This window comes from Bombyx mori, chromosome 18 (genome assembly GCF_030269925.1).
Source record: "Bombyx mori chromosome 18, ASM3026992v2".
NCBI classification, from domain to species: Eukaryota; Metazoa; Arthropoda; class Insecta; order Lepidoptera; family Bombycidae; genus Bombyx; species Bombyx mori.
This window is the reverse complement of record NC_085124.1, coordinates 5,524,931-5,547,010: the sequence shown is the minus strand read 5'-3', so window position 1 is coordinate 5,547,010 and position 22,080 is coordinate 5,524,931. Positions and strand designations below refer to the sequence as shown.

The window sequence follows — 22,080 nt, the reverse complement described above, 5'->3', positions numbered from 1 at the left end:
ATAAACATAAACATAGACTCGCTTAGACATAAGGACTCATAGATAAATTTTATCTTCAATTTTCCCTGACCATGAAATCAAACTTAACTACACAATAAAAAGAGACAAGATTATCCCTTTTGAAGTTTTTTCTTTAGGTGCTTTATGAAATATTTAAACATGCTCTTATTTATGTTTAGCGATATAAGTAAATTTTAGGTCGCATGCGCATGCTGTCACAATTTTGACAACAAACATTTATATAGAATATAAATTTTATTATTTGATTGTACATATTTAGTACTTAGCAGCTGTATTTATGATTGAGCTCTGTTTATTGTTTTACTATCCATAATTAGTGGTGTGCTAAGTTAAAGTTTTAAGTCAAAAAGAATTAATTCTAATGTCCGGAAATAATTACCTGCATAATTTAAAAAAACAACGCAAGTGTGCCGAACGTTTACCTTTTTTCTCTACACGTCGATTTATTTGAAGCATAGGTACCATGCGATGTCAAACGAACAAGCGGTAGTCTTAAAAGCTAAACAATTAGGGGCTAAAAGCACCTTTGGGTCGGGTTTGCTTGCCGCCGCGGTTACGTTCCCTCATCAATTTTGTACACAGTACTCTCTTGTATTAAAAACTTTTACAGCCTCGCATAAAGGTCTTGTCAATAGCGCGGATCTTGTTTTTTTTTTTTGAATAATTTCAAAAAAGTAGCTAAGTGTTTTTTCTAGTAGCACGCATTGGAATACTGTTACAGTGTTAACATTTTAAATTTTTTCAACCTTATTTTTTTCGTAGCTAATTCGTATTCTTTATAATGTTCATACGTGCCTTGTATACATGAATGTATGATATTATGCTAATGACATTAAAAATCATGCTTATTATTATTGTATCTGCAGCACATATTTTAATATAATAATAACTGATAAATCTCTAGAATTGATTTTTATCAATTCTAATCTAAATTATTATCGTGAAAATTAGAATTAGTTTCATGTATAGTGAAGAAAATTTATTCAGCATCAGGACGTTTAACATACTATTAAAAATAGAATAGGTATATTATATTTTTTATCTTAGTAAGTTAAATAAATAGTACCTACTAGTAAAACGAAACGCGTACGCGTACTAGTACTAGTAATAATAGTACTAGCATTCAGCTTTAAAAATGTTTTAAAAGTAAATCAATTTATCTCGAACAAGAATTGCTTTTCCCAGAACCCACCTGCCAATTTCTCTCGAACATTCTAAGGTCGTATGTAGGTTCGACGTTGTTTTTCCGACGTAAAGAGGCTTAAAACAAAAAAGACGGCGAATCTAAGAGCCACAAGCAAACCTTAAAAACTTTCCGACATAAAAGTTTAAAAGTGATCCGGGTGGGGGGGCGTAGGAGGGGGCCGTTGCCTAGCAACGCCTCCCGGCTCCCCTTACGCCGCAAATCTCCGTTTGATACAGAAAACCGAAAATTTATTGTTCGTAGCACACGGATTTATGTTTCATTTAGTAGGTTTCTACTTGTACATACCTACGAGTTTATGTTCGAAAGCAAATGTTTTGTGAATATATTAAAAGGTGCCGTTTAAATTTTCTTTTTAGGTTTATGGAACTATATTAATCCTTTTTTTATGTAAATCTGACGCTTACTTTTTCACTTTCACAAATTAAATTTATTTAGGTACTCATTTTTTGGATTTTATATTTTTATGTATTTTTGTGTTCGATATTTGCACTCTTTATGATTCATCGCAATTTCTTATTTGTAGTTGTAATAGGTAGAAGAAAAAGGAGAAGAAATTTAAAAGGTACGAAATAAATTCATAAAAACTATTACGTTTTAGATTTAAGAACGTAATAATTAATTTACTCATTACGTAGAAGAAATTACTTATTCAATAACTGAACATCAGTACCTACTCGTACAGACCGTGACTTTTGACGCAGAAAGACAAAGCCTTGTTTAAATTTCTCGCTAAACTTCTCGTCTATACGAGCCAACAAGACGGTAATTCGTGCCAATTTACGTCACACATACGAGAGACAAAAGGAACATCGCAGAAGGCTGAAGTGGTGAAGTCAATTAGCATGCAAATGCAAGAAAACGACCATTAGAGAAGCCTTCGGTATACACGCCGAGAGCGCGCGTTCTACGCTGTATCGATCATACAATCCCTCACACGCTTACATACACCCGTCTCTTTTTAACTTCCCCACAACAGAGAGCTATAAACATAAACCTAATAATACTGAAAAGCCTTTACAGAAATACCGATGCAAACAAAATTCGACTTTATTTATTGCACTGAAAGACCACGTTCCGAACTCTCGTTAACGTGAAAAGTGCGTTCTAGTTTTCGAGTTTTCTTGTTGTGCCAGCAAATTTCTGTTTCTGTCTTTAAAGGAATAAAGATCTATTTCAATCATGAGAGTTAAAAGAAAATGAGACTTCCGTTGTTATTACAGAGGTCAAAATTGAAGTTGGTCATAGCCTTTGCTCAGTTTTCAGTTGTTGACAAACGATATATGTATGTACATATGTATGTGTATAAATAATATTACGATGCGGAGTGGATGAGTTCGTAGAATAGTCTCGCTCGTAGGGATATTATTTGACGAATTAATTCTCATTTTAGATTTTGTAACTGCCCTCCACTCTGATATATGTTTTATTGTTTCAGTAGGCTGATAGGTAGGTGGCCTGAATGGAAAATAGTTGGCACTCGCAAGTAGATACGATAAATCATTCAAGCTATGATGTGAAGTCTAGTTGCTAAGGCAGAAATAAGCAGGATTGGACTCAAAGTTTGGTTACCAGTAATCACAATTTATATTTTCGTTTGTTTCGTTTAGTTATATAATTAATTGTTTAAATGGCTGGACGGTCACCTGGTGTTAAGTGGTTACCGGAGCCCATAGACATCTACAACGTAAATGCCGCCACCCACATTGAGACATGAGTTCACAACGGCTGCTCCACCTTTCAAACCGAAGCGCAATATTGCTTCACCGCAAAATTTTGGCAAGATGGTGGTACCTACCCGTGCGGGCTCTCAAGACGCCCTACCACCAGAAGTTTGCAAATAAAAATTTTTGCGGGTTTGATTTTGTATTACACGATTCTATTCCATTGAACATATTATGTTAAGTTCTTATTTAGTATTATATTTCAATATAAATATTGTAGCTGTTGGTTTTGAACAACGACACAGTCGCACCGCTTGATACGAATGCACCGAGTGTCTTATCCTTCAGACCACGATGACTTCAAATATATATTTTACGGGTTCGATTATAAAACCAAGTTTCGCACATTGATGTATTTGACAGGAGTTCATCCTAAACACGTCATTACGGATCCTCCCGATCCATTAACGGTGCTTTTAGGTACCTCAAGCACCGGCCACCGTCCTCGTCGAACCCGTCGCTTGCGATGAAGGGCTCGACGAGTAAATTAACCTGCAGAGCCCACTGATTTTCTCGGCGAATCTTCTCAGTGGGTCGCATTTCCGATCCAGTGGTAGATTCTGCGAAGCACTGCTCTTGCTAGGGCCAGTGCTAGCAACATTCCCGGCTTGATCCCCGTGAGCACATCTACTCGCCCGGTTACGCTGACATAGCCTCTCAAGGCTATCGGCTTAGGTAGGCAAAAAAAAAAACACAGGAGTAGGCACCTGTATACGGCCTGTGCAGCATGCTTTTATTACAAAACAACAAATTTAGACCATAATAACTCATTATTTTAAAGTGGACGGTTACTTATTCAGAATACAATACCAATATATCCTGTATAAGTAACCGTCCACTTTTGGTTGGTATATGAATTATGGTTATAATATGCTCGTTAGAATAGTAAATCCGAAAGATCCATCTGGAAAACCTTACAATACAAACAAATACAAAGTTAACAATAATAATCCTAATTACATGACTAAACATTAAAAAAGTTACACCATTAGTTAACCTAGCTTTTTTTTAACTGCATATACAGATACTATACACAATGGCCATCCCAGATTATAGACACGGATAACTTGACTTCATTGACGCAGTAATAGGCAGGGTGGTGTAACGATTCCACGAGGTTTTGCAAAACGCTAATTTGCGTAATTACGAAAATTATAATATTGCGCGTGTTTTTCTGATTATTCCCGGTTATTCCCGGAAATAATTTCCCGGTTGACTTTCTTGCTAGGACTTTCTCAGTGGATTACTATTTCGATCCAGTGATAAATGGACATATGAAACAGCGGTTAGACCTCCTCTAAGGGCGCTCAGGAATAATTTCCTGAGCGCCCTTTTGATTTTGTATTCGATTTATTGAAAACTTGCTAATAGCAAGTCTTACCCACTTAACTGAACTCTTGAGTTCGCCCATCAGTGCGGTCGTCATACCATCAGCGATCCTTTCCTTACAAAAACAGGAAGTGATTTGTGAACATGTCGTATTATTACAAAAATTGGTACCAAGATACAAAAAAAAGAAAAAAAATCAGTGATTTGGTAGAAAAACAGTGATATTGTGTTTGCCACTTAGACCATGAAATTGAAATATTTCGGTTTTTTCGTGTAGTACTGACTGTACTGTATGTGGTACAAGAAGAAATCGCTTTATTAACCTTTGTGATTTTTCTCTATCAGACTATTTGTACACGAGGCTCTTATTATCATCATCTTTCGTCTCATTTTTACCACCGCATCACTTGCCAGCGGAGCTTACCGTAAATGAACCCTAATTCATAGAGTTCACAGTGCATTTTCACTGTCACGTACGAATGAGCTTCCATCCATGATGTGTAAGTGATCACGCTATTTGAAAGAACTTCTAGCAGCTTCTAGAAGCGATAGCAGATTCTTATGTGGATTTGATGTCCATGAAACATGGTGACTACCAACGGTGGATGGGCGTCTTCTAGGGAAAAAAGTAAGGGTTATCATGCTTTAGATATTATTTTTCTATAATTTAAGTTTCCTATGTAGCTAGATAGGATTTATTAAGGCACGCAAATAACAACCGATTCGCCACGATTTATCAACCCAAGAAACTCTTCGAACAAGTACTGACATCTAGTATCCATTCGTGAAGGCTGCGAAAGTTTGAAAGACATGCGTGGAAAGCCATGAATCGTTGAATTAGAATTCGAGCTTTATTTGATAACGTTAAGGTGCATTTTATCCTGCAGTATCTGCGCAAGCGTCGTACCATCGATTTATTGTGTCACCGTTTTGACATAACACAATGTGTGCGTTCGGGTTTTTAATAAACAAATAGAACATTTTAGAGAAATGATACAGGAAAGTGCAAATGTTGGCGATTTATTTGATTATTTAGACGCGAAATACTGTTGGCACTGATATAGAACGGGAATGAATGAATCAATATAAAAATGATTGAATTAAAATCCAGATTTGGTAAGTTCTTTTCGAATAATTAAATTTTTCAATGACATCGTTGAATTTCAAGGCATTAAGATCCATATTATTTCCGTTGTTATAGGCTTTCACCTTTTTTTATTTGTCGTCTCTTTGTTTTTGGATTGTTAAAAGAAAATTCTCTAATACGTTGTGACTGGCCTTTGTCCACGCCAAAAAAAATATATAGGTAGTTAATATTTTTGTCATTGTATTTTCTGTGCACTATACAGAAAAATGAATGTTCGTATCTATTTATATGCAGTTCGAAAAAGTTCATTCGATCGTAACGAAAGTTCTTACAGTTGCTATTAGCATTAAGCCCTTAATCATTATGTGTATCATCTATACATTTCACGGACGGTTTCATAGTAACATCAACGTACGACAGGTAGCGCTAATAAATTTTCAACAAATTCGTGTATTTCTTAGTTTTAGGAATATGTAATAACAGCTGAGCATGACTGGGTTTCAGAATAAAAATAGTACTTTTGGTCCGACTTGTTAGATCAATTAGTTTTTTAGTCTTAGTCAAACCATTTAGTCAAGCATTTTCGTATAAAAAGATAAGCAGTGTTGAATGTAGAGAATAAAGGAATTTTTGACCCATAGCGCGTAGTTAAGTTCATTGTGATCATACGGGATTTAGGGTTTTATTGTACGATAATACGATGGGCTGGTTAGGGGCATCGACTAAGCTGAGCTCCAGACTATGGGGACACACGGTTGCTAAGCTTAACACACATAGCAGAAACATTTAAAAACCACAATTGCAATCTGATGTGTTGCAATCATCTGTGCAATTGTATTTATATTTTAATTATATATGACGATAAATGTGTATATGAATTTATATGTATGGATATGTAATATGTGTGTGTAAATTGTTTGTTATTTTATATGTATGAGATCATGTATGGAGGTATGGCGTTGTATGTCCGAGTATGTTGTATATGTTTCTGCAAACATATTTAATTCTTTTTTCGTTAATAAAGGAATGTACTTACACAGTACTTTCTATAACTGCCTTGGTTAACTGGCAGAGAATGTCTTAAGCATTATCGCCACCTTACTATGCCAAGAGTTAAATAAATAATAAAATATTTCCAATTGGACATTTTTATTGATTTGTAATCGTTTGATTTTTAACTATTCAGTTTTGGCAGACGAGCTCATAATCCATATGCTGATACGTGGAGATTGGAGTTCATACACGTTACAATGTGAGGAATAGAGACTCGGGGCTTGCTACTACCACTGTCCGAGCTTAGTCGAGGCCTAAGATCTCAAAGCAACATCGCGAATGCATTTACCATCGGATCAAAATCGCAACCCGCTAAGAAGTTTTAGTGTGATGTTCAGTGAATTGATGCTATAGGCTAAGTGTTATAATGAACTCTTTCACGAGAGAACTGGCCCGAAGGTGCTTTGGTCGTTGCTATCTTAGAACTCGTAGCGTGAAACAGCACCGAGAGTAAATCAGGTTGATCCATCAGGATCTGTATACTGTGTATAATCTAATAAATAGACAATCGATTTTAAAATACTCCAGCAATTATAATATGTACATTACAGATATTAAAACAATTGTTATTAGCAAAATTGTTAGTCTAACGCTGGAGCCGTGTGTAACATCACAGAGAATGCTTTGTACGGACACCCCGACATATGGAACGTACACTTGTCACCACGAACGCATAATTTGTACTCCATTTACGGCTTTATCTTATACACTGCGCTCTGTAATAAAGTGGGGTCCGATTAAAGAGCTCGTTTTTCTACGTAGCAAATGTTCTGACTGGTGAACAGAGAGGGGCGCGAGGTCATCAAAAGTGCATTTTGTATTCGATTTATTGAAATTTTGTCGTAATAGTTTGTTTTTTATTATTATTTTATTCCTTAGGTGTATGTGTGGACGAGCTCACGGCCCTCCTGATATTAAGTGGTTACCGGAGCCCATAGACATCTACAACGTTCTAAGTTCTTAGTTTTTTACAGTACAACGGCTGCTCGACCCTTCAAACCGAAACGCATTACCGCTTCACGGCAGAAATAGGCAGGGTCTTTCTGTATTTGTCACCTTTTAGTTCTTAAACGCCAATACTTAGAAACAATAATAGCTATCGTTAATAATAATTATTGTTTAGGATAATGAATGTTTTATAATTGAGTTACTTTTAGTATTGATGTTGAAGTCATTGTTAATGCGTGAGCTAGGGTAAATTCTGCATAAATTGATGCCTCCACGCAGCTTATATCTGCTTCGAAGTAGTCACCAGCGTTTTGGGTTTGAAAGATTGGAATAGTCGATATAATTTTGAGAGTTAACAACAAAGGGAAGATCTTCCATCGAACGGGTGAAATAGATCTGTAGTCCGATCGTCGGTATGTTGTTCGGAAAATGCAAACATATCTTAAAAATGTCAATAGTGAGATTAATGCATTGTCCATATTTTTTATGTTCGGTGGTACCACATACTATATAATGGGGACTTGAGCTTACGTCTCATCGTGGCTGGGTGATGGTATTTACGTTCCGTCTTTGAATTTCTGAAACCACTAAGCACCAGATGGACCGTGCGTCCATACAAGAAATAAATAAATGAATATAATGATTTTTAGCTCGTCACTTTAATTATTTCAAATAAAATTCCAGTGTATTACTCTGCACATCGAAGAATTTCAAGTATGTTTTATTGTAATTGAATTACAAAATTCTAACTAGCAAATAATGTCACACAACTTTTTTCTTCAATAGACGCCATATTTGTTATCTCTGACACTATTGCTTTATTAACATTCCACATTACATCCGAACTTCTTTTCCAAACAAGGGCAAGTGCGGCAAAATTAAAGAATCTACAAATTAAAGAATGTGCACTTTCTTTACATGAACATTAAGTTTATTTATGTAACCTCTATACGATTAATCTTAAAAGAGGTTAATATGTTATAAAGATGACATAAATAGAATTTCGAATATTGAAACATAAAAACATTAGAAATATAAAAGCATTTTTGAAATATTAAAATATAAAAAAGATAAAAATAGTGGTGAAGAAATAGCTTTAAATGTTATTTCTCTTTATAAGAGCAACTCAATTTGTGCTATAGTTTTACTAAGCTAAACTGTATTTTGATATAAATAAAATAATACATTATATTTATTTATTTATTTAACTCGAGTAATTCAACCTGTACTTCTTTTACAATAGTTATTGGTCATTTACGGTCAACGGGGCGATCAATTTGTCGACCATCAATCGTTAATCTATTAGTATTATAGTTGTTCCATATTAGATTCAGGAATAATAAGGCAATGATAGAGCTAATTACGAATGAATAAAGAATGCCATTGCAAATATTTAATTTTCAAGTACTCTCGACGAGGCGATGACAAATGTAATGGGAGGGTGCTTGTGAAATGAGGTGTGAATATTGCGACCCTACGGGATGTCCCGCCATGGGGTCCCGTTATGGGGTTGTGTTGCCCCATGAGGCCCGTGGACCAGCTGCCCACGTACCCTTTATGCGGACGAACACAATAGCTTTCGACAACGGACAGGTTGATGATGATTGTAGGTCGCCACTAATTGTTTTCGGTGTTAAAATCTTGACGTTTACCAATTTGGTCAAATTTCCATATTTTTTTTTATTGTGTAGATGAGTTAGCGAGCCATGGCCCACCAGATGCAAATGCAGCTTGCGTATTAGTGAGCTAGCGCAGTGTTTACAAAATAACTGTGCTCAATACCCTTAGATTAAGGCCAAATGTAGTTGAAGTGATAATTAATGAAAGTTCTATTTCCTCATTTCACCACCATCTTACATTATCGTATCATTATGATAATAATAATGTATTGTTAATAATACAGCGCAACATACCTGCTGTATCTTTATCTGTCCAGAATTTCGGGTAATAAAACGGTTGTCTGGAAGAGATCGCATTTAGCGATAAGACCGCCTATTGTACAAACGTATCTGCGTGTTGACTGTTTTCTGATGTTATGTGTTTTGGTGTGCAATAAAGTATGTTCTCTCTCTCTCTCTCTCTCTCTCCTTCTCTCTATGATAGGGCCGCGAGGAAAGGCGACGTTTTGTAAAGCGCACCACCACCCAAACTGATGATCACGACTAGTCTGCCAAGAGTGCAAACGCCTGAGAAGAAAAATCATTATGCTCTTTAATTATTCGCTATTTATTCAATTGCCTGTTTTGTTTTCAGCATATCTTTTACTGATGATTAATGGTGTTTTTGCGCTCCGTCGAGGTCCACATCATCCGCCGGGGCAGACGCCGGTGGAACGTCCTCACCATCATTACAAACCAATGGGGACAGGTTCCTTTACTGGCGACTCGCAGCTGCTGCATGACGCTAAGTGAGTTGTTGTTTTACAGATTAATTTTAATATTAGTCGCGATGTTGTTAAAATGCCCATAAGAGTGGTAATGTATACTAATATTACTAATATTACAAAGTTCTATACTATTATTACAAAGAGGAAAGATTTGTTTGTTTGTTTGTTTGTATTGAATAGGCTCCGAAACTACTGAACCGATTTGAAAAATTCTTTCACTGCTTGGAAGCTACACTATTTCCGAGTGACATAGGCTATAATTTTTTTCCAAAAAAAATTGGGATTCTTACTAAAACTCCAATAATGTAACGCAAGGGTATAAAAAATACCTAAAAGGTTCTTTAGATCGCGTGTCCTGCGAAAACTATTGATGATATAATAGAATAAAATAATGTACTGCGACTTTGTAGAACAAATTATTATTTACAAAAAGTGTCGCGACAGCATATGTCTGTCAGTGTGTATTATCGTTCGTTATAAGGTTTCAACTGAGTTCTAAAGGATAACGTTATTTATTCATAGCTCGAATTTGTACTGATTCCATTGTTTTAATAATCCAGGCATTTAGAGGAGGACTCAAAGGTATTGACACCGGCGATGTTGGCTAGTATGACACCCGAAGAATTGGAGTTTCATTATTTTTCAATTCATGATTTTGACAGAAATACGAAATTGGACGGCTCGGAAATGTTAAAAGTAAGTACAGTATAGTTTTGTTTAATGTTGTTATGTGTTTTCATTGCAACATAACACTTCGATAAAGCGGCACGACGCGAGAACCCTCTCATCGTAACCGCCGGTAACTACATTCCCGATCCTGCGGACAGAATGGAAAGCAGTGGACGTCGCCCCAAACGCGTCATTTCGGATCCTCCCTATCCACTAACGGTGCTTTTAGGTACCTCAAGCACCGGTCATCATTCTCGTAAATTAACCCTCAGACACAGCCCACTGAGTTGCTTGCCGGATCTTCTCAGTGGGTCGTGTTTCCGATGCGGTGGTAAATTCTGCGAAGCACGGCTCTTGCTAGGGTTCGTGTTGGCAACGTCGTCAGGTTTGAGCCCCGTGAGTTCACCTACTAGTTAAAATTCCGCTGATATAGCCTCTCAAGGCTATCAGCTTAGGTAGAAAAAAAAAGCAACATAATAGATTTTTTTAGTTAGTGTTTTATTTCCTTTGTATTTTTTTTTTATTGCCCTTTTAGGCAGACGATCATACGGCCCACCTGATGGTGAGTGGTTACCGTCGCCCATGGACTTCAGCAATGCCAGGGGCAGAGCCAAGCCGCTGCCTACCGCTTAATACTCTCCACAATCCTCGTTTGAAGAAGGACATGTCAACAGGTTCCTAACAGACAAGCCACTACTTAACGTAATAGAAAATTATTGTAATTACTTAAGTTGTACTACTCATTTCCTTACAGTACTATAATTTTATACAACAAAAAGATTTCGTTTGAAAGTTTTAATTAATGTATATTTAAAATGTATTTTGAATTTATAAGAGCATTTCTGACGTAACTATTTTTGGTTTGATTATCTTGTAGTTTGTTTGATTTGTGATCTATAGAAATAAACTACATATATGCTTTATTCGTAGGCTGTCTATCACACTTTAGACCATGAAAGTCCGAATCCAGATGACGATTCTTCAATAGAACCGGAGGCAAACGATTTAGACTCATTTATTGGTGAGTTTCGTACTTTAAACATTACTAGTCAGGTCATAAGTATTGTCACACAGTAAAAACTTTTCTTTTAGAATGCTGGCCACAAAAAAGGGTATTGAATTCGAATTTCGAATTGTTCATGAAAATAAAAATGTATACTTTTAGAATTTTACTCATTTTTAAATATGGAGTGGACGCTTAAAGAAGACCGTGTTGCAGTTATTGCGTTGCATCGTTGCGGTTACGCGCCAATTCAAATTTTTAACATACTGAAAATTTTGAATATAACCAAAAGATTCGTTTATCGTACCATCAAACGATACAATGAAGACTCTAGTGTAGATGACAGGTCAAGAAGTGGTCCCCCTCGGTCTGTTAGGACTCCAGCAGTGATAAAAGCTGTGAAGGCGCGAATTCAAAGAAATCGCAAACGTAAGCAGAAACTGTTGACCCTTCAGATGGGGTTAAGCAGCACCACGGTGAAAAGGGTGTTAAATGGAGACTTAGGGCTTCGGGCATATCGAAGAAAAACAGGACATCGTTTGAATGCTCGTCTAATGGACCTGAGACTGAAGAGATGCCGCGCTTTGTTGAAGCGGTACGCGGGAAAAAAATATCGGGAAATTCTTTTTTCGGATGAAAAAATTTTTACCGTAGAAGAGAGCTACAACAAACAAAATGATAAGGTGTACGCACACAGTAGTGAAGAAGCGAGCAACCGTATTCCGCGTGTCCAACGAGGTCATTTTCCATCCTCGCTCATGGTATGGTTGGGAGTTTCTTATTGGGGCTTAACAGAGGTACATTTTTGTGAGAAAGGTGTAAAAACTAATGCGGTTGTGTATCAAAATACAGTCCTGACGAACCTTGTGGAACCTGTTTCTCATACCATGTTCAATAACAGGCACTGGGTATTCCAACAAGATTCGGCGCCAGCTCATAGAGCGAAGAACACACAAGACTGGCTGGCGGCGCGTGAAATCGACTTCATCCGGCACGAAGACTGGCCCTCCTCCAGTCCAGATTTGAATCCGTTAGATTACAAGATATGGCAACACTTGGAGGAAAAGGCGTGCTCAAAGCCTCATCCCAATTTGGAGTCACTCAAGACATCCTTGATTAAGGCAGCCGCCGATATTGACATGGACCTCGTTCGTGCTGCGATAGACGACTGTCCGCGCAGATTGAAGGCCTGTATTCAAAATCACGGAGGTCATTTTGAATAAACTTTAGTGTCATAAGAATCTATGTTTTGTTAAGTTCATTTTGGTATATGAATGGTTACATAATGAATAAACTTGTTTCAATTATTTTACATTAAACATGTGACAGAATTTATGACCTGACTAGGTATATAGTTATTATATTAGTTATAGTTTATTTTGATTTTGTATTTAGACGCTACCTATACCTACATATAAATAAAATTTGAGTGCCTGTTTGTAATATTCAAATAACCGCTTTTCACTACATGCATATGAATATAACTATATATACGGTACATACACCAAAACAACAATTTTTACAATTTTTGTCTGTCCGTCTGTCTGTTTGTTCCGGCTAATCTCTGGAACGGCTGGACCGATTTTGACGAGACTTTCACTGATGATATAAGGAGTAACTTATGCTACTTTTTTAGACTAGCCTCGCCCCGCGGCGTCACCCGCGTTACGACAATAACCGCGGTACTAAGCTGTCAATAATAAAATTTAATGTTTCCGAAGCGAAGCGAGGGCGGGTCGCTAGTTTACAATAAAATTCTATAGCACTTTCGAAACGTACTGTCAATACATTATTGTCTTTTAAACTCGAACTTGTAGTTGATGCATTCCTATATTATTCTATTAGATTTGTAGGCAGCGGCTTGGCTCTGCTCCTGGCATTGCTGAAGTCCATGGGCGACGGTAACCACTCACCATCAGGTGGGCCGTATGCTCGTCTGCCTACAAGGGCAATATTGTATCAATTCTTCCCGTAATCTGTGTCTGTGTAGGTTTAGTAGTGAATATTGTGCCGATTTGGTATCATCTTATAGTTTACCTCTCCCGTGAAGCATTTATGCGTTCATATTTATAAGTTAGGGTAGGTTGAGAAATATTCTTTTTTTTATTGTTTAAATGTGTGGACGAGCTCACAGCCCACCTGGTGTTAAGTGGTTACTGGAGCCCATATACATCCACAACGTAAATGCACCACCCAGCTTGAGATATAAGTTCTAGGGTATCAAGTATACCTATAGTTATAACGGCTGCCCCACCTTTCAAACCGAAACGCATTACTGCTTCACGGCAGAAATAGGCAGGGTGGTGGTACCTACCTGTGCGGACCCACCTACTACCAGTAATTACGCAAATTATAATTTTGCGGATTTGATTTTTATTACACGATGCTATTCCTTCATCGTGGAACTCAATCAAATAGCAATGTTATTGACCTTACGTATAGAAGGTAGGCGATTGCGCTTAATTGATATTTACGTATCCTGGTAACTGTTTCGTAAGCGGCCATAGGCAACTGCAGACTGGTTTGCTTGTCTAAGTAAAGAAGAAAAAAACCTTATCCGTCAAATAACAATATTTTAATTTCAGTGCTGGTGGACCGAACCTTACAATTTGATGACACAGACGGCGACGGTTATGTCTCGTATCCTGAATACCGTGCGGCCAGAGCCAGGAATCCTTCAAAGAAAGCATCAAGAATACTCGATAACAGAGCACAGGATAGTAGTAAATAGGACTATTTTAATTTATCGTGCGATACCTGAAACTCGAGACCTAAAGCAGGATTTCGCTCTGAAGTGCTTACCACCAGTCTGAATTCCGTAGAAAATGTCCCCTGTGCTAATCTCGGCAAGTGACTCGTAGAATTCAAGCATTATTTACGTTGAAAATAATTTGGGGCCAAAATTATTTGAGATAAATTAATCGTTAAAATTATAAGTAATTATTTTTGGTAGTTTTTCTTGAAATGTGTGTGTGTGTGTTAATTCCTAAATTACTATATCGACAAACAAATTTGTAATATATTCGAAAACAACTATTATATTTAAAGGTATGATGCTTCTTAATTGTTTTGTTTATTTCCAAACTATTTTATTAGCTTGGCCTCACTATGCAACAGAGTCTTTCGACGTAGTTTTCGGGAAGTCCGAGTAACTTGAAAATTTCACACACGTATCAAAGACCCATGGCCGTACAATTTTTAATTTGACCTAATGTTCCAACCATGATCGCAAGTTGAAAGAAATTTAAATTTAAATTTCACTTCGGTTTTGTTGTTCTTAAATTAGTTTTGTACTTTAGTGTTTAAAGTAAATCGTAATAGGTACGTAAATATTTTTTTCCTTTATAATTTCATTCTGTTCGGCAGCTGTGGTTGTGTTATTTACTTTGTATTAAGTGAGACAGGAACTTAAAAATTTCTCAATGTCAAAACTACAGCAGAGTGATCTTGCTGATGAAATAATTATCTAGCTCAGTAAATGTTTGGTTAAACATTATTGGACTGAGTGAATTGATCTTTGTCGCGCGAGCATTTATTAAATTAATAAATTAACGCGTCTGATAATAAATACATTTTTTAATCATTTTGAATTCAACAACCTTATGATTTTTTCCTGGGTTATGGTTGACGAAAATACTTTTGAGACCGGAACACATGTATATTCGCAAGTAATCTGTAATTATTTGTTTAATAATTACATAAGTTTACGCTACAATGTATATTTTACAGTTCAAACAGATCTTTTTTAATCAGAGAACGAATAGAAAATGTTAAAACAAAATTGTATAAAATATAATTAAAAACAAAAACAGCAAAAGTAAATCAACGTTCATTGATTTAAGGACAGAGCTATTTTTTTCTCGAATTAAATAAATTATGTTGGTGTTTGGTTATAATTATTTTCCACATCTGTATCTTGTGTCGCAGTTCATTCCTCTCTCTCCCCAGTCAGCGGCGTGCTTAATGCCGTACGTGACGTTTTCGTATTGTTCCAAATCGACGGAATTGCTGTAATAATTGAAAATGAATATACAGTAACGGTAATTACAACGCAAATAAGAAGAGTATGGTTTTGTTTAAGAATAATACAATTAATTTAGCATTCGGCAATTGCTTTTTTAGGCTGGTAACAATTTTGCTAAATTTTTAATACCGCTAGGGTTTATGGTGTCAAGTTATGGTTGAGTAACTCCGTTCTACCTATTTCTGCCGTGAAGAATTCGTGATTCGTGAGAAATCATGATATAGGGTTTATACATTTTTTTTTATTGCTCAGATTGGTGGATGAGCTCACAGCACACCTGGTATTACGTGGTTACTGGAGCCCATAGACATCTACAACGTAAATGCGCTACCCACCTTGAGATATGAGTTCTAAGGTCTCAAGTATAGTTACAACGGCTGCCCCACCCTTCAAACCGAAACGCATTAGTGCTTCACGGCAGAAATAGGCGGGGTGGTGGTACCTACCCGCGCCGACTCACAAGAGGTCCTACCATTAGTAAATATAATGTAAAATATAATAAGTAATAGCGTAATACGAGAATGCTGAGACTTTTACCTCACGTTCAGTTTGCCGGCGACGTCTACTTTGATTACCTTAGTTGATATTTTGAGATAATCTTGAATTATTTAAATTAACAGGTTCTGGCTAAATTGAACTCAAAGAATATAAAAAGGTTTTAAATCAAACAGAATTTATGATAAGCTCTAATATTGGTTCAATCTGAAATCTGCAGAAGCCTTTGTGAGATTTTTTGATTTATTTCAGTTTATTATAAATATTATTGTAGATTTTGAATTTTGAGAACTTATAAATATAATGTGATCAATAGAAAAAAAAATCGTCGATGGCAGACAAGCATTTATGATGATAAGTGATCACCGTTACCTTCGGACGTCAGCTAACCCTAGAGGCATAGGAAAGCTACTGTCAAACATTATTGAGATGTCAATCTATTTATCTGACTATAAATGTCATTTATGCATTGTCACATTTAATTTAACATACCCTTGGAATAGCTTCGTGCCTTGCAGAAGTAAATCAGCTCCTGACGAGTATAAGCCAGCCTGGTGTGGTCTCTGACAAGACAGTAAGTACAGGCAGCCGTAATCCTTATTCTGTTGGCCAGCCAAGTAGCTCAAATATAACAAGATTTCATCTTCGGTAATATAGGACACGTTACTATTATCTGTAAATAAATGTACGGGTACGTTGTTGGTTACGTCTGTCACAACACTCTCAGAAATATTTAGGATACATTTTTTAATATTAAATATCTTTATTGACATAAGTCATGCGCAGTTAAATAATAATTAAAAAAAAATTCTAGAAACCCAAGGACACTCCACTGGTAGTGTCTAAGTGTATCTTATTATCTATGGTGACTCGGATTGCAACAAAAAAACAGATTTCTTGACACAACAACAAAGAATCATGTTGTAAGCACTAGGACGCCACCGGTGTACAAGAGATAGGGTGAGATACTCCAACGACGAACCCATTCATTTCTGACCACTCTTCAAATGTTAATTTATCACATTTATTTATAAACACATTTATCACATATTTCCTTCCATCTGACGACGCGGCGGCGCTTTGGCATATAAAAAAAAAACAAATTTGAAACTAAATACGCACAAAGGATTTCCGAAAAGAACATTAGCAATATTGGTTGGTCGCCGTGGTCTGCGCAAAAACAGATAATCCTTTACCAATGGGATTATTGTGAGCAAACATGAAATATCCATCCGACGTAAACGGGATTAAAGTTGTCTGGACTGGTCAGTTTCGGCACGTGCCTTTTGTGTGGCAGATGCTGGATGTCAATGAAGGTTTTTTCGTGGTTGAATTGCTGCCTAAGTGTGATTGTAGCAAGCACATTAGATAGAATCGGAGTTTTGAATTTGAGAACAATACGAGCATATGTGTTTTTTTTTGTTTAGAATTTCGGTTATTTGTTGTGAAGCCTTAGGGGCGTGTTTTTTTATTTTTTTTTATTGCATAGATGGGTGGACGAGCTCACAGCCCACCTGGTGTTAAGTGGTTACCGGGGCCCATAGACATCTACAATGTAAATGCCGACACCCACCTTGAGATATGAGTTCTAAGGTCTCAGTATAGTTACAAAGGCTGCCCCACCCTTCAAACCGAAACTCATTATTACTTCACGGCAGATATAAGAAGAGTGGTGGTACCTACCCGTGCGGACTCACAAGAGGCTCTACCACCAGTAATTACGCAAGTTATAATTTTGCCGGTTTGATTTTTATTACACGATGTTATTCCTTCACCGTCGAAGTCAATCGTGAACATTTGTTAAGTACGTATTTCATTAGAAAAATTGGTACCCACCTGGGATTCGAACACCGGTGCATCGCTCAACACGAATGCACCGGACCTCTTATCCTTTAGGCCACAACGACTTCTGATATAAAAGCTGGTTTGTTAGAGCGGGTAGCTTGTGCGTAATATTTAAATTGAATATGATATAATTTATATTACTTAAGTTACTTTATAAATTAATTTGGGCTACACGGCATAGGATTAATATGGCTAGATTCTATTGATTTATAAACGTATATTTTTGTTATTCACCAATGCGGTGGACCGACCAAATTAAAACTGCAGTAGAGGAGTTCCCCTAAATGAGTGCAGTAGAATGGCCTCGAGCAGGGAGAGATGGCGCGACATCGTGAGACGCATCAAGTCTGCCCCTTCCAACACTACATGATGATAACGACCACTCTCTCAAGAGTGACACGATTGAGAAGAAGAATTTGTGTTATTACTTATTTTATGTAATATAGGATATGGTGATAACACTAATAATAGTGTTAGTAAGTAAATATAATATGTTACGTCGAGCGTTCTGCTCACTGGATCGACGGTCCTAATGTTATTTATTGTTCGGAACTTGTTCACAATTATACTAATATAGGCTAGTTTCAATCAAATATTAATTTCGAATAACATTTAATTATGGCAGAATGCATTTTGTCGAAACAAAAATCACCGTCATACCTTCAAGACTTCTTCCATAATAATGTCCCCCTTTCCACGCTCCAGCTCCGAAGAATCCGGCGGCGAGCACCAGCGCTTTCAAAACTATCAGTATAACCAGATTGGTGAGGTTCAGACTTAAGACCTGCAACAGAAGTGCTCTAATTAAATTTTAATGTAATTTAAATAAATTTTGAAGAATGCTACATGCAATGAACGCAATTTTTATTATTAAATATGTAACAGTTATAGTTCATCATCATCATCATCATGTATTCAATAAATTTACTTGATGAAATTTCTGCTGCGAGAGGTAAGTGTCGATTTTTTTATAACTAAATGGTATATGCTAAGTCGTCGTGGCCTAAAGGATAAGATGTCCGGTGCATTCGTGTTGAGCGATGCACCGGTGTTCGAATCTCAGGCGGGTACCAATTTGTCTAATGAAATACGTACTTAACAAATGGTCATGATTGACTTCTAGGGTGAAGGAATAACATCGTGTAATAAAAATGAAACCCGCAAAATACTGGTGGTAGGATCTCTTGTGAGTCCGCGCGTGTGGGTACCACCACCCTGCCTATTTCTGCCGTGAAGAATGCGTTTCGGTTGGAAGGGAGGGCAGCCGTTGTAACTACTTTCATTTTATTATCCGATGTCTCGAATGAGTAACTAGGACGATTAGGCGTTTAATAAAATTAAAATAAATTATTGCATAATTCTTTATGTGTCTAAAATAGCTATTATTAGAGTATCGGGCTATGGCATGGTGAGTTAGTATTATTCATACCTCGAAAAGGCGAAGTTGTCGTGGCCTAAAAGATAAGACACCCGGTCTATCAAGCGATGCGCCTATGTCGGTGTTCGATTTCCGCAGGGAGATATAATTTTTTCTTATGAAGGAATAACATCGTGTAATAATAATCAAATCTACCTAATAAAGTATTATTTGTGGTTTTTACAATTGAAACATAAACCTCAAGTTAGGTTGCGGCATTTCCATTGTGATGTTTTTGGACTCCCGTAACCACTGCTATTAAGTGACAAATCGTGAGTTAGTCTACTCATCTAAGCAATAAGCGAAAAGATTTTAATTATCAATTCACCGATATAGAAACTTACACTTCATAAGTAAGAAAAAATACGGAAGCTATTTAAAGATTGGTTAGTGTATGTGGTTTTCTTCAGATTTACAAAATTAGGAATCGGTAATCTACGATGCTAGTATTGTTTTTTTTCTCGTTAAAACAAATTATCTTTTGCAGTAGTGACTCACTTATTCAAGTCTTATCTCCACATTCCTTCGTTGGAAGAATTTGAGAGCTTTACAGTTTACGACAATAGCAAATTTTGGGACGACATTATGCAAGAATGCAGCGGTGAAGATAGGGGTTTTTAGTCCTTAGCCACAGCCCAGTGAATTTTTCGCTGGATCTTCTCAATGAGTCGCGATTCCGATCCGGCGGTTGATTCTACTAAGCACTGTTCTTGTTTGGGCTAAGGTTATCAAATTCTCTCAGGTTGAGCTTGTGAGTTTACCTACCCGTCCGGGATAGTTGGAATAGCCTCTTAGGCTACCAGCGACTAGGTAGGAAAAATAGTTTGAGTTATCGTGATCTATAGATTAAAGTCTAAATCGATGTAATGATTAAAGGTATAAAATCAGATGTCTTAAATAGAGAAAGATTGAATTTATCCTTGTTGATTGTAATGAGGAGTTCAATCTCGGAATATCCCGGGAAAGTAAACAAAATTAAATTTTGTTTTGATAAATATCAAATATTTGTATTCTACAATTTTTGGTCTACGTGAACGAAATTCCATAAAGGCGTGGACCAAAAAACAAACAATCATTACATAGTATAAAACAAAGTCGCTTTCTCTGTCCCTATATCTGTCTGTCCCTATGTATGCTTAAATCTTTAAAACTACGTAACGGATTTCGATGTTTTTTTTTTAATAGATAGAGTGATTGAAGAGGAAGGTTTATATGTATAATAACATCCATTAAATAGTGGAGAAATCAATAATAAATTACAGTTTCCGAAGCGAAACGAGGGCGGGTCGCTAGTTTATAATAATTTTGGTATATTGACTTTTGTCACGTTACTTTAACTTTGCTCTGGCGGGATTCATGCAAAAAGCGTGCGATATAAATACAGAGGTGCTATACAAACCTGCGAAACGCAGTCAAAACCAACCTGACTGCTGCCCGTGGACCTCGCTATGAAGTCCTTCGCAATGCTCGTTATCACCTGACCTCCGGTGCCGCTGAAGAAATTACTGGCTGATTCCATGAAAGTCGATCTTCCGTACTGAGTAGTGTCATTCGCGTCGAACCTCGATATCGTTTCTCGACTCTCATTGAAAGGTGCCGGTGGTCTTTCTCTCGGCAACAAGGCAATTGTATCGTAACCTTTCTTCGGGAAGATTTTCTTTGCGTATTGCGGAGACGAGTATGCTCCCGAGTGTTCGCCTGAAGCGAGCGTTAAGCAGGATAAGAGGATTATGATCGCGACCATCCTGGTTGAATGTCGGCAAGCGAATGTTTGGAGGAAGCAGGTAGTGCTATCGACGGATAGCATCGGTATATTATGCGGTGCTTCGTTTACTGTCACTTGTTTTATCTCTTCCTGACCGCTTTTGTTTGTCGCATGCACGATGACATCTACTAATGGGTCTATTGTTTTTGTGTTTTTACTGATACAGAACTCTAAATATTTAGATAGGTACAGTCCGTAGAAGCGAATCTGTATTGTAACGATTTCAAATGTACCGTTCAAATTGAAATAAAATTTATTATTTTAAATGATGAGCATAGAGTTGGAATTCAAGAAACTGGTAATGCCGGGAACCTTCTAGTATTGGTACTTACATTAAATTTTAAATAAAGCTAAGAATCACGTTGTATTGAATGTTAGTTATGAAATGAAATCGAATATTTTTTACAGAATATCATCACCACCACCACCACTCCGCCTATTTCTGCCGTGAAGCAACAATGCATTTCGGTTTGAAGGGTGGGGTAGCCGTTGTAACTATACTGAGACCTTAGAACTTCATTCCGATAGAGGCACCCGTCACGTGCGGACGTGCTCATCGTCCACTCGATCGCCCGGTCTTTGTTCGCCCGGCTTTTGTTAGCCCGGCCATTGTTCGCGCGGCCTGTGTTCGTGATACATCTGCCGACCAAGTGTGTTTCCTGGAAGCTTTTATTTGTTTTGTTTTAGTTCTTTTTGTGTTCGTGGAACATTTGCCGACAAAGTGTTTTCCTGCAAGTATTTATTTGTTTTGTTTCTTTTTGTAATTTCTGTTTTGTTGTGCTTTTTCTTTGTCCTGTAGTAATCGCGCCGCATTGCCACCTGTGTTCAATAGAACCGCTCAGGTCCGAGAAGTTGGGGCCTCGCCGCAAGGCGAGTGTTTTCAAGACCCGGGGCCGCCCCACCTGGGTACTCAGCGATCATGGACGCTGTATTCGCGGAATTCCTCCGACTTCGCCACCCACAGCTCGCCTCAGAGTTTCTGGCCTTCAAGGCCAATCACACTGCGAGCCCTCTCGAGGACTCCGCCGCGCTCGCTGCTCCTGCGTCGCCTGTACCTGCGTGCAGAGCTTCTGCATTGAGCACCGCAGCCTCTGTCGTGCCTGCCGCTCC

The 22,080-nt window shown here is 37.3% G+C and overlaps 2 protein-coding genes across 4 annotated transcripts; one reads left to right on the top strand and one right to left on the bottom strand.

Annotated features, from left to right (window-relative positions):
• The first annotated feature begins 1,687 nt into the window (after window positions 1–1,687).
• LOC101740460 (multiple coagulation factor deficiency protein 2 homolog) lies at window positions 1,688–15,320 on the top strand. 3 transcript variants are annotated; one of them, XM_021349416.3, is made up of 5 exons: window positions 1,688–1,790; window positions 9,620–9,773; window positions 10,313–10,448; window positions 11,352–11,442; window positions 14,010–15,320. In XM_021349416.3, exons 1-5 carry the CDS (start codon window positions 1,724–1,726, stop codon window positions 14,153–14,155), a joined length of 594 nt encoding a protein of 197 aa, XP_021205091.1. In that variant the 5' UTR covers window positions 1,688–1,723; the 3' UTR covers window positions 14,156–15,320. The 3 variants fall into 3 exon arrangements, with proteins under 3 accessions (XP_021205091.1, XP_062529777.1, XP_004928209.1); XM_062673793.1 differs by lacking the exon at window positions 1,688–1,790 and adding an exon at window positions 2,672–2,799; XM_004928152.2 differs by lacking the exon at window positions 1,688–1,790 and adding an exon at window positions 5,203–5,394.
• On the bottom strand, window positions 15,152–21,148 carry LOC105841941 (uncharacterized). The gene is made up of 4 exons (XM_038017375.2): window positions 20,605–21,148; window positions 18,449–18,572; window positions 16,436–16,616; window positions 15,152–15,432 (listed from the first exon to the last, which is right to left on the bottom strand). Exons 1-4 carry the CDS (start codon window positions 21,010–21,012, stop codon window positions 15,321–15,323), a joined length of 825 nt encoding a protein of 274 aa, XP_037873303.1. The 5' UTR covers window positions 21,013–21,148; the 3' UTR covers window positions 15,152–15,320.
• Between the last annotated feature and the right edge of the window lie 932 nt (window positions 21,149–22,080).

Coding starts and splice junctions, on each gene's coding strand:
- LOC101740460 (XM_021349416.3), top strand. CDS start 1,724: ATGATTCATCGCAATTTCTTATTTGTAGTTGTAATAGGTAGAAGAAAA. Junction 10,449..11,351: donor ACGGCTCGGAAATGTTAAAA/GTAAGTACAGTA, acceptor CTTTATTCGTAG/GCTGTCTATCACACTTTAGA. Junction 11,443..14,009: donor CGATTTAGACTCATTTATTG/GTGAGTTTCGTA, acceptor TTTTAATTTCAG/TGCTGGTGGACCGAACCTTA.
- LOC105841941 (XM_038017375.2), bottom strand. CDS start 21,012: ATGCTATCCGTCGATAGCACTACCTGCTTCCTCCAAACATTCGCTTGC. Junction 16,617..18,448: donor TTATGGAAGAAGTCTTGAAG/GTATGACGGTGA, acceptor ATTTATTTACAG/ATAATAGTAACGTGTCCTAT. Junction 15,433..16,435: donor GGCACGAAGCTATTCCAAGG/GTATGTTAAATT, acceptor CAATTATTACAG/CAATTCCGTCGATTTGGAAC.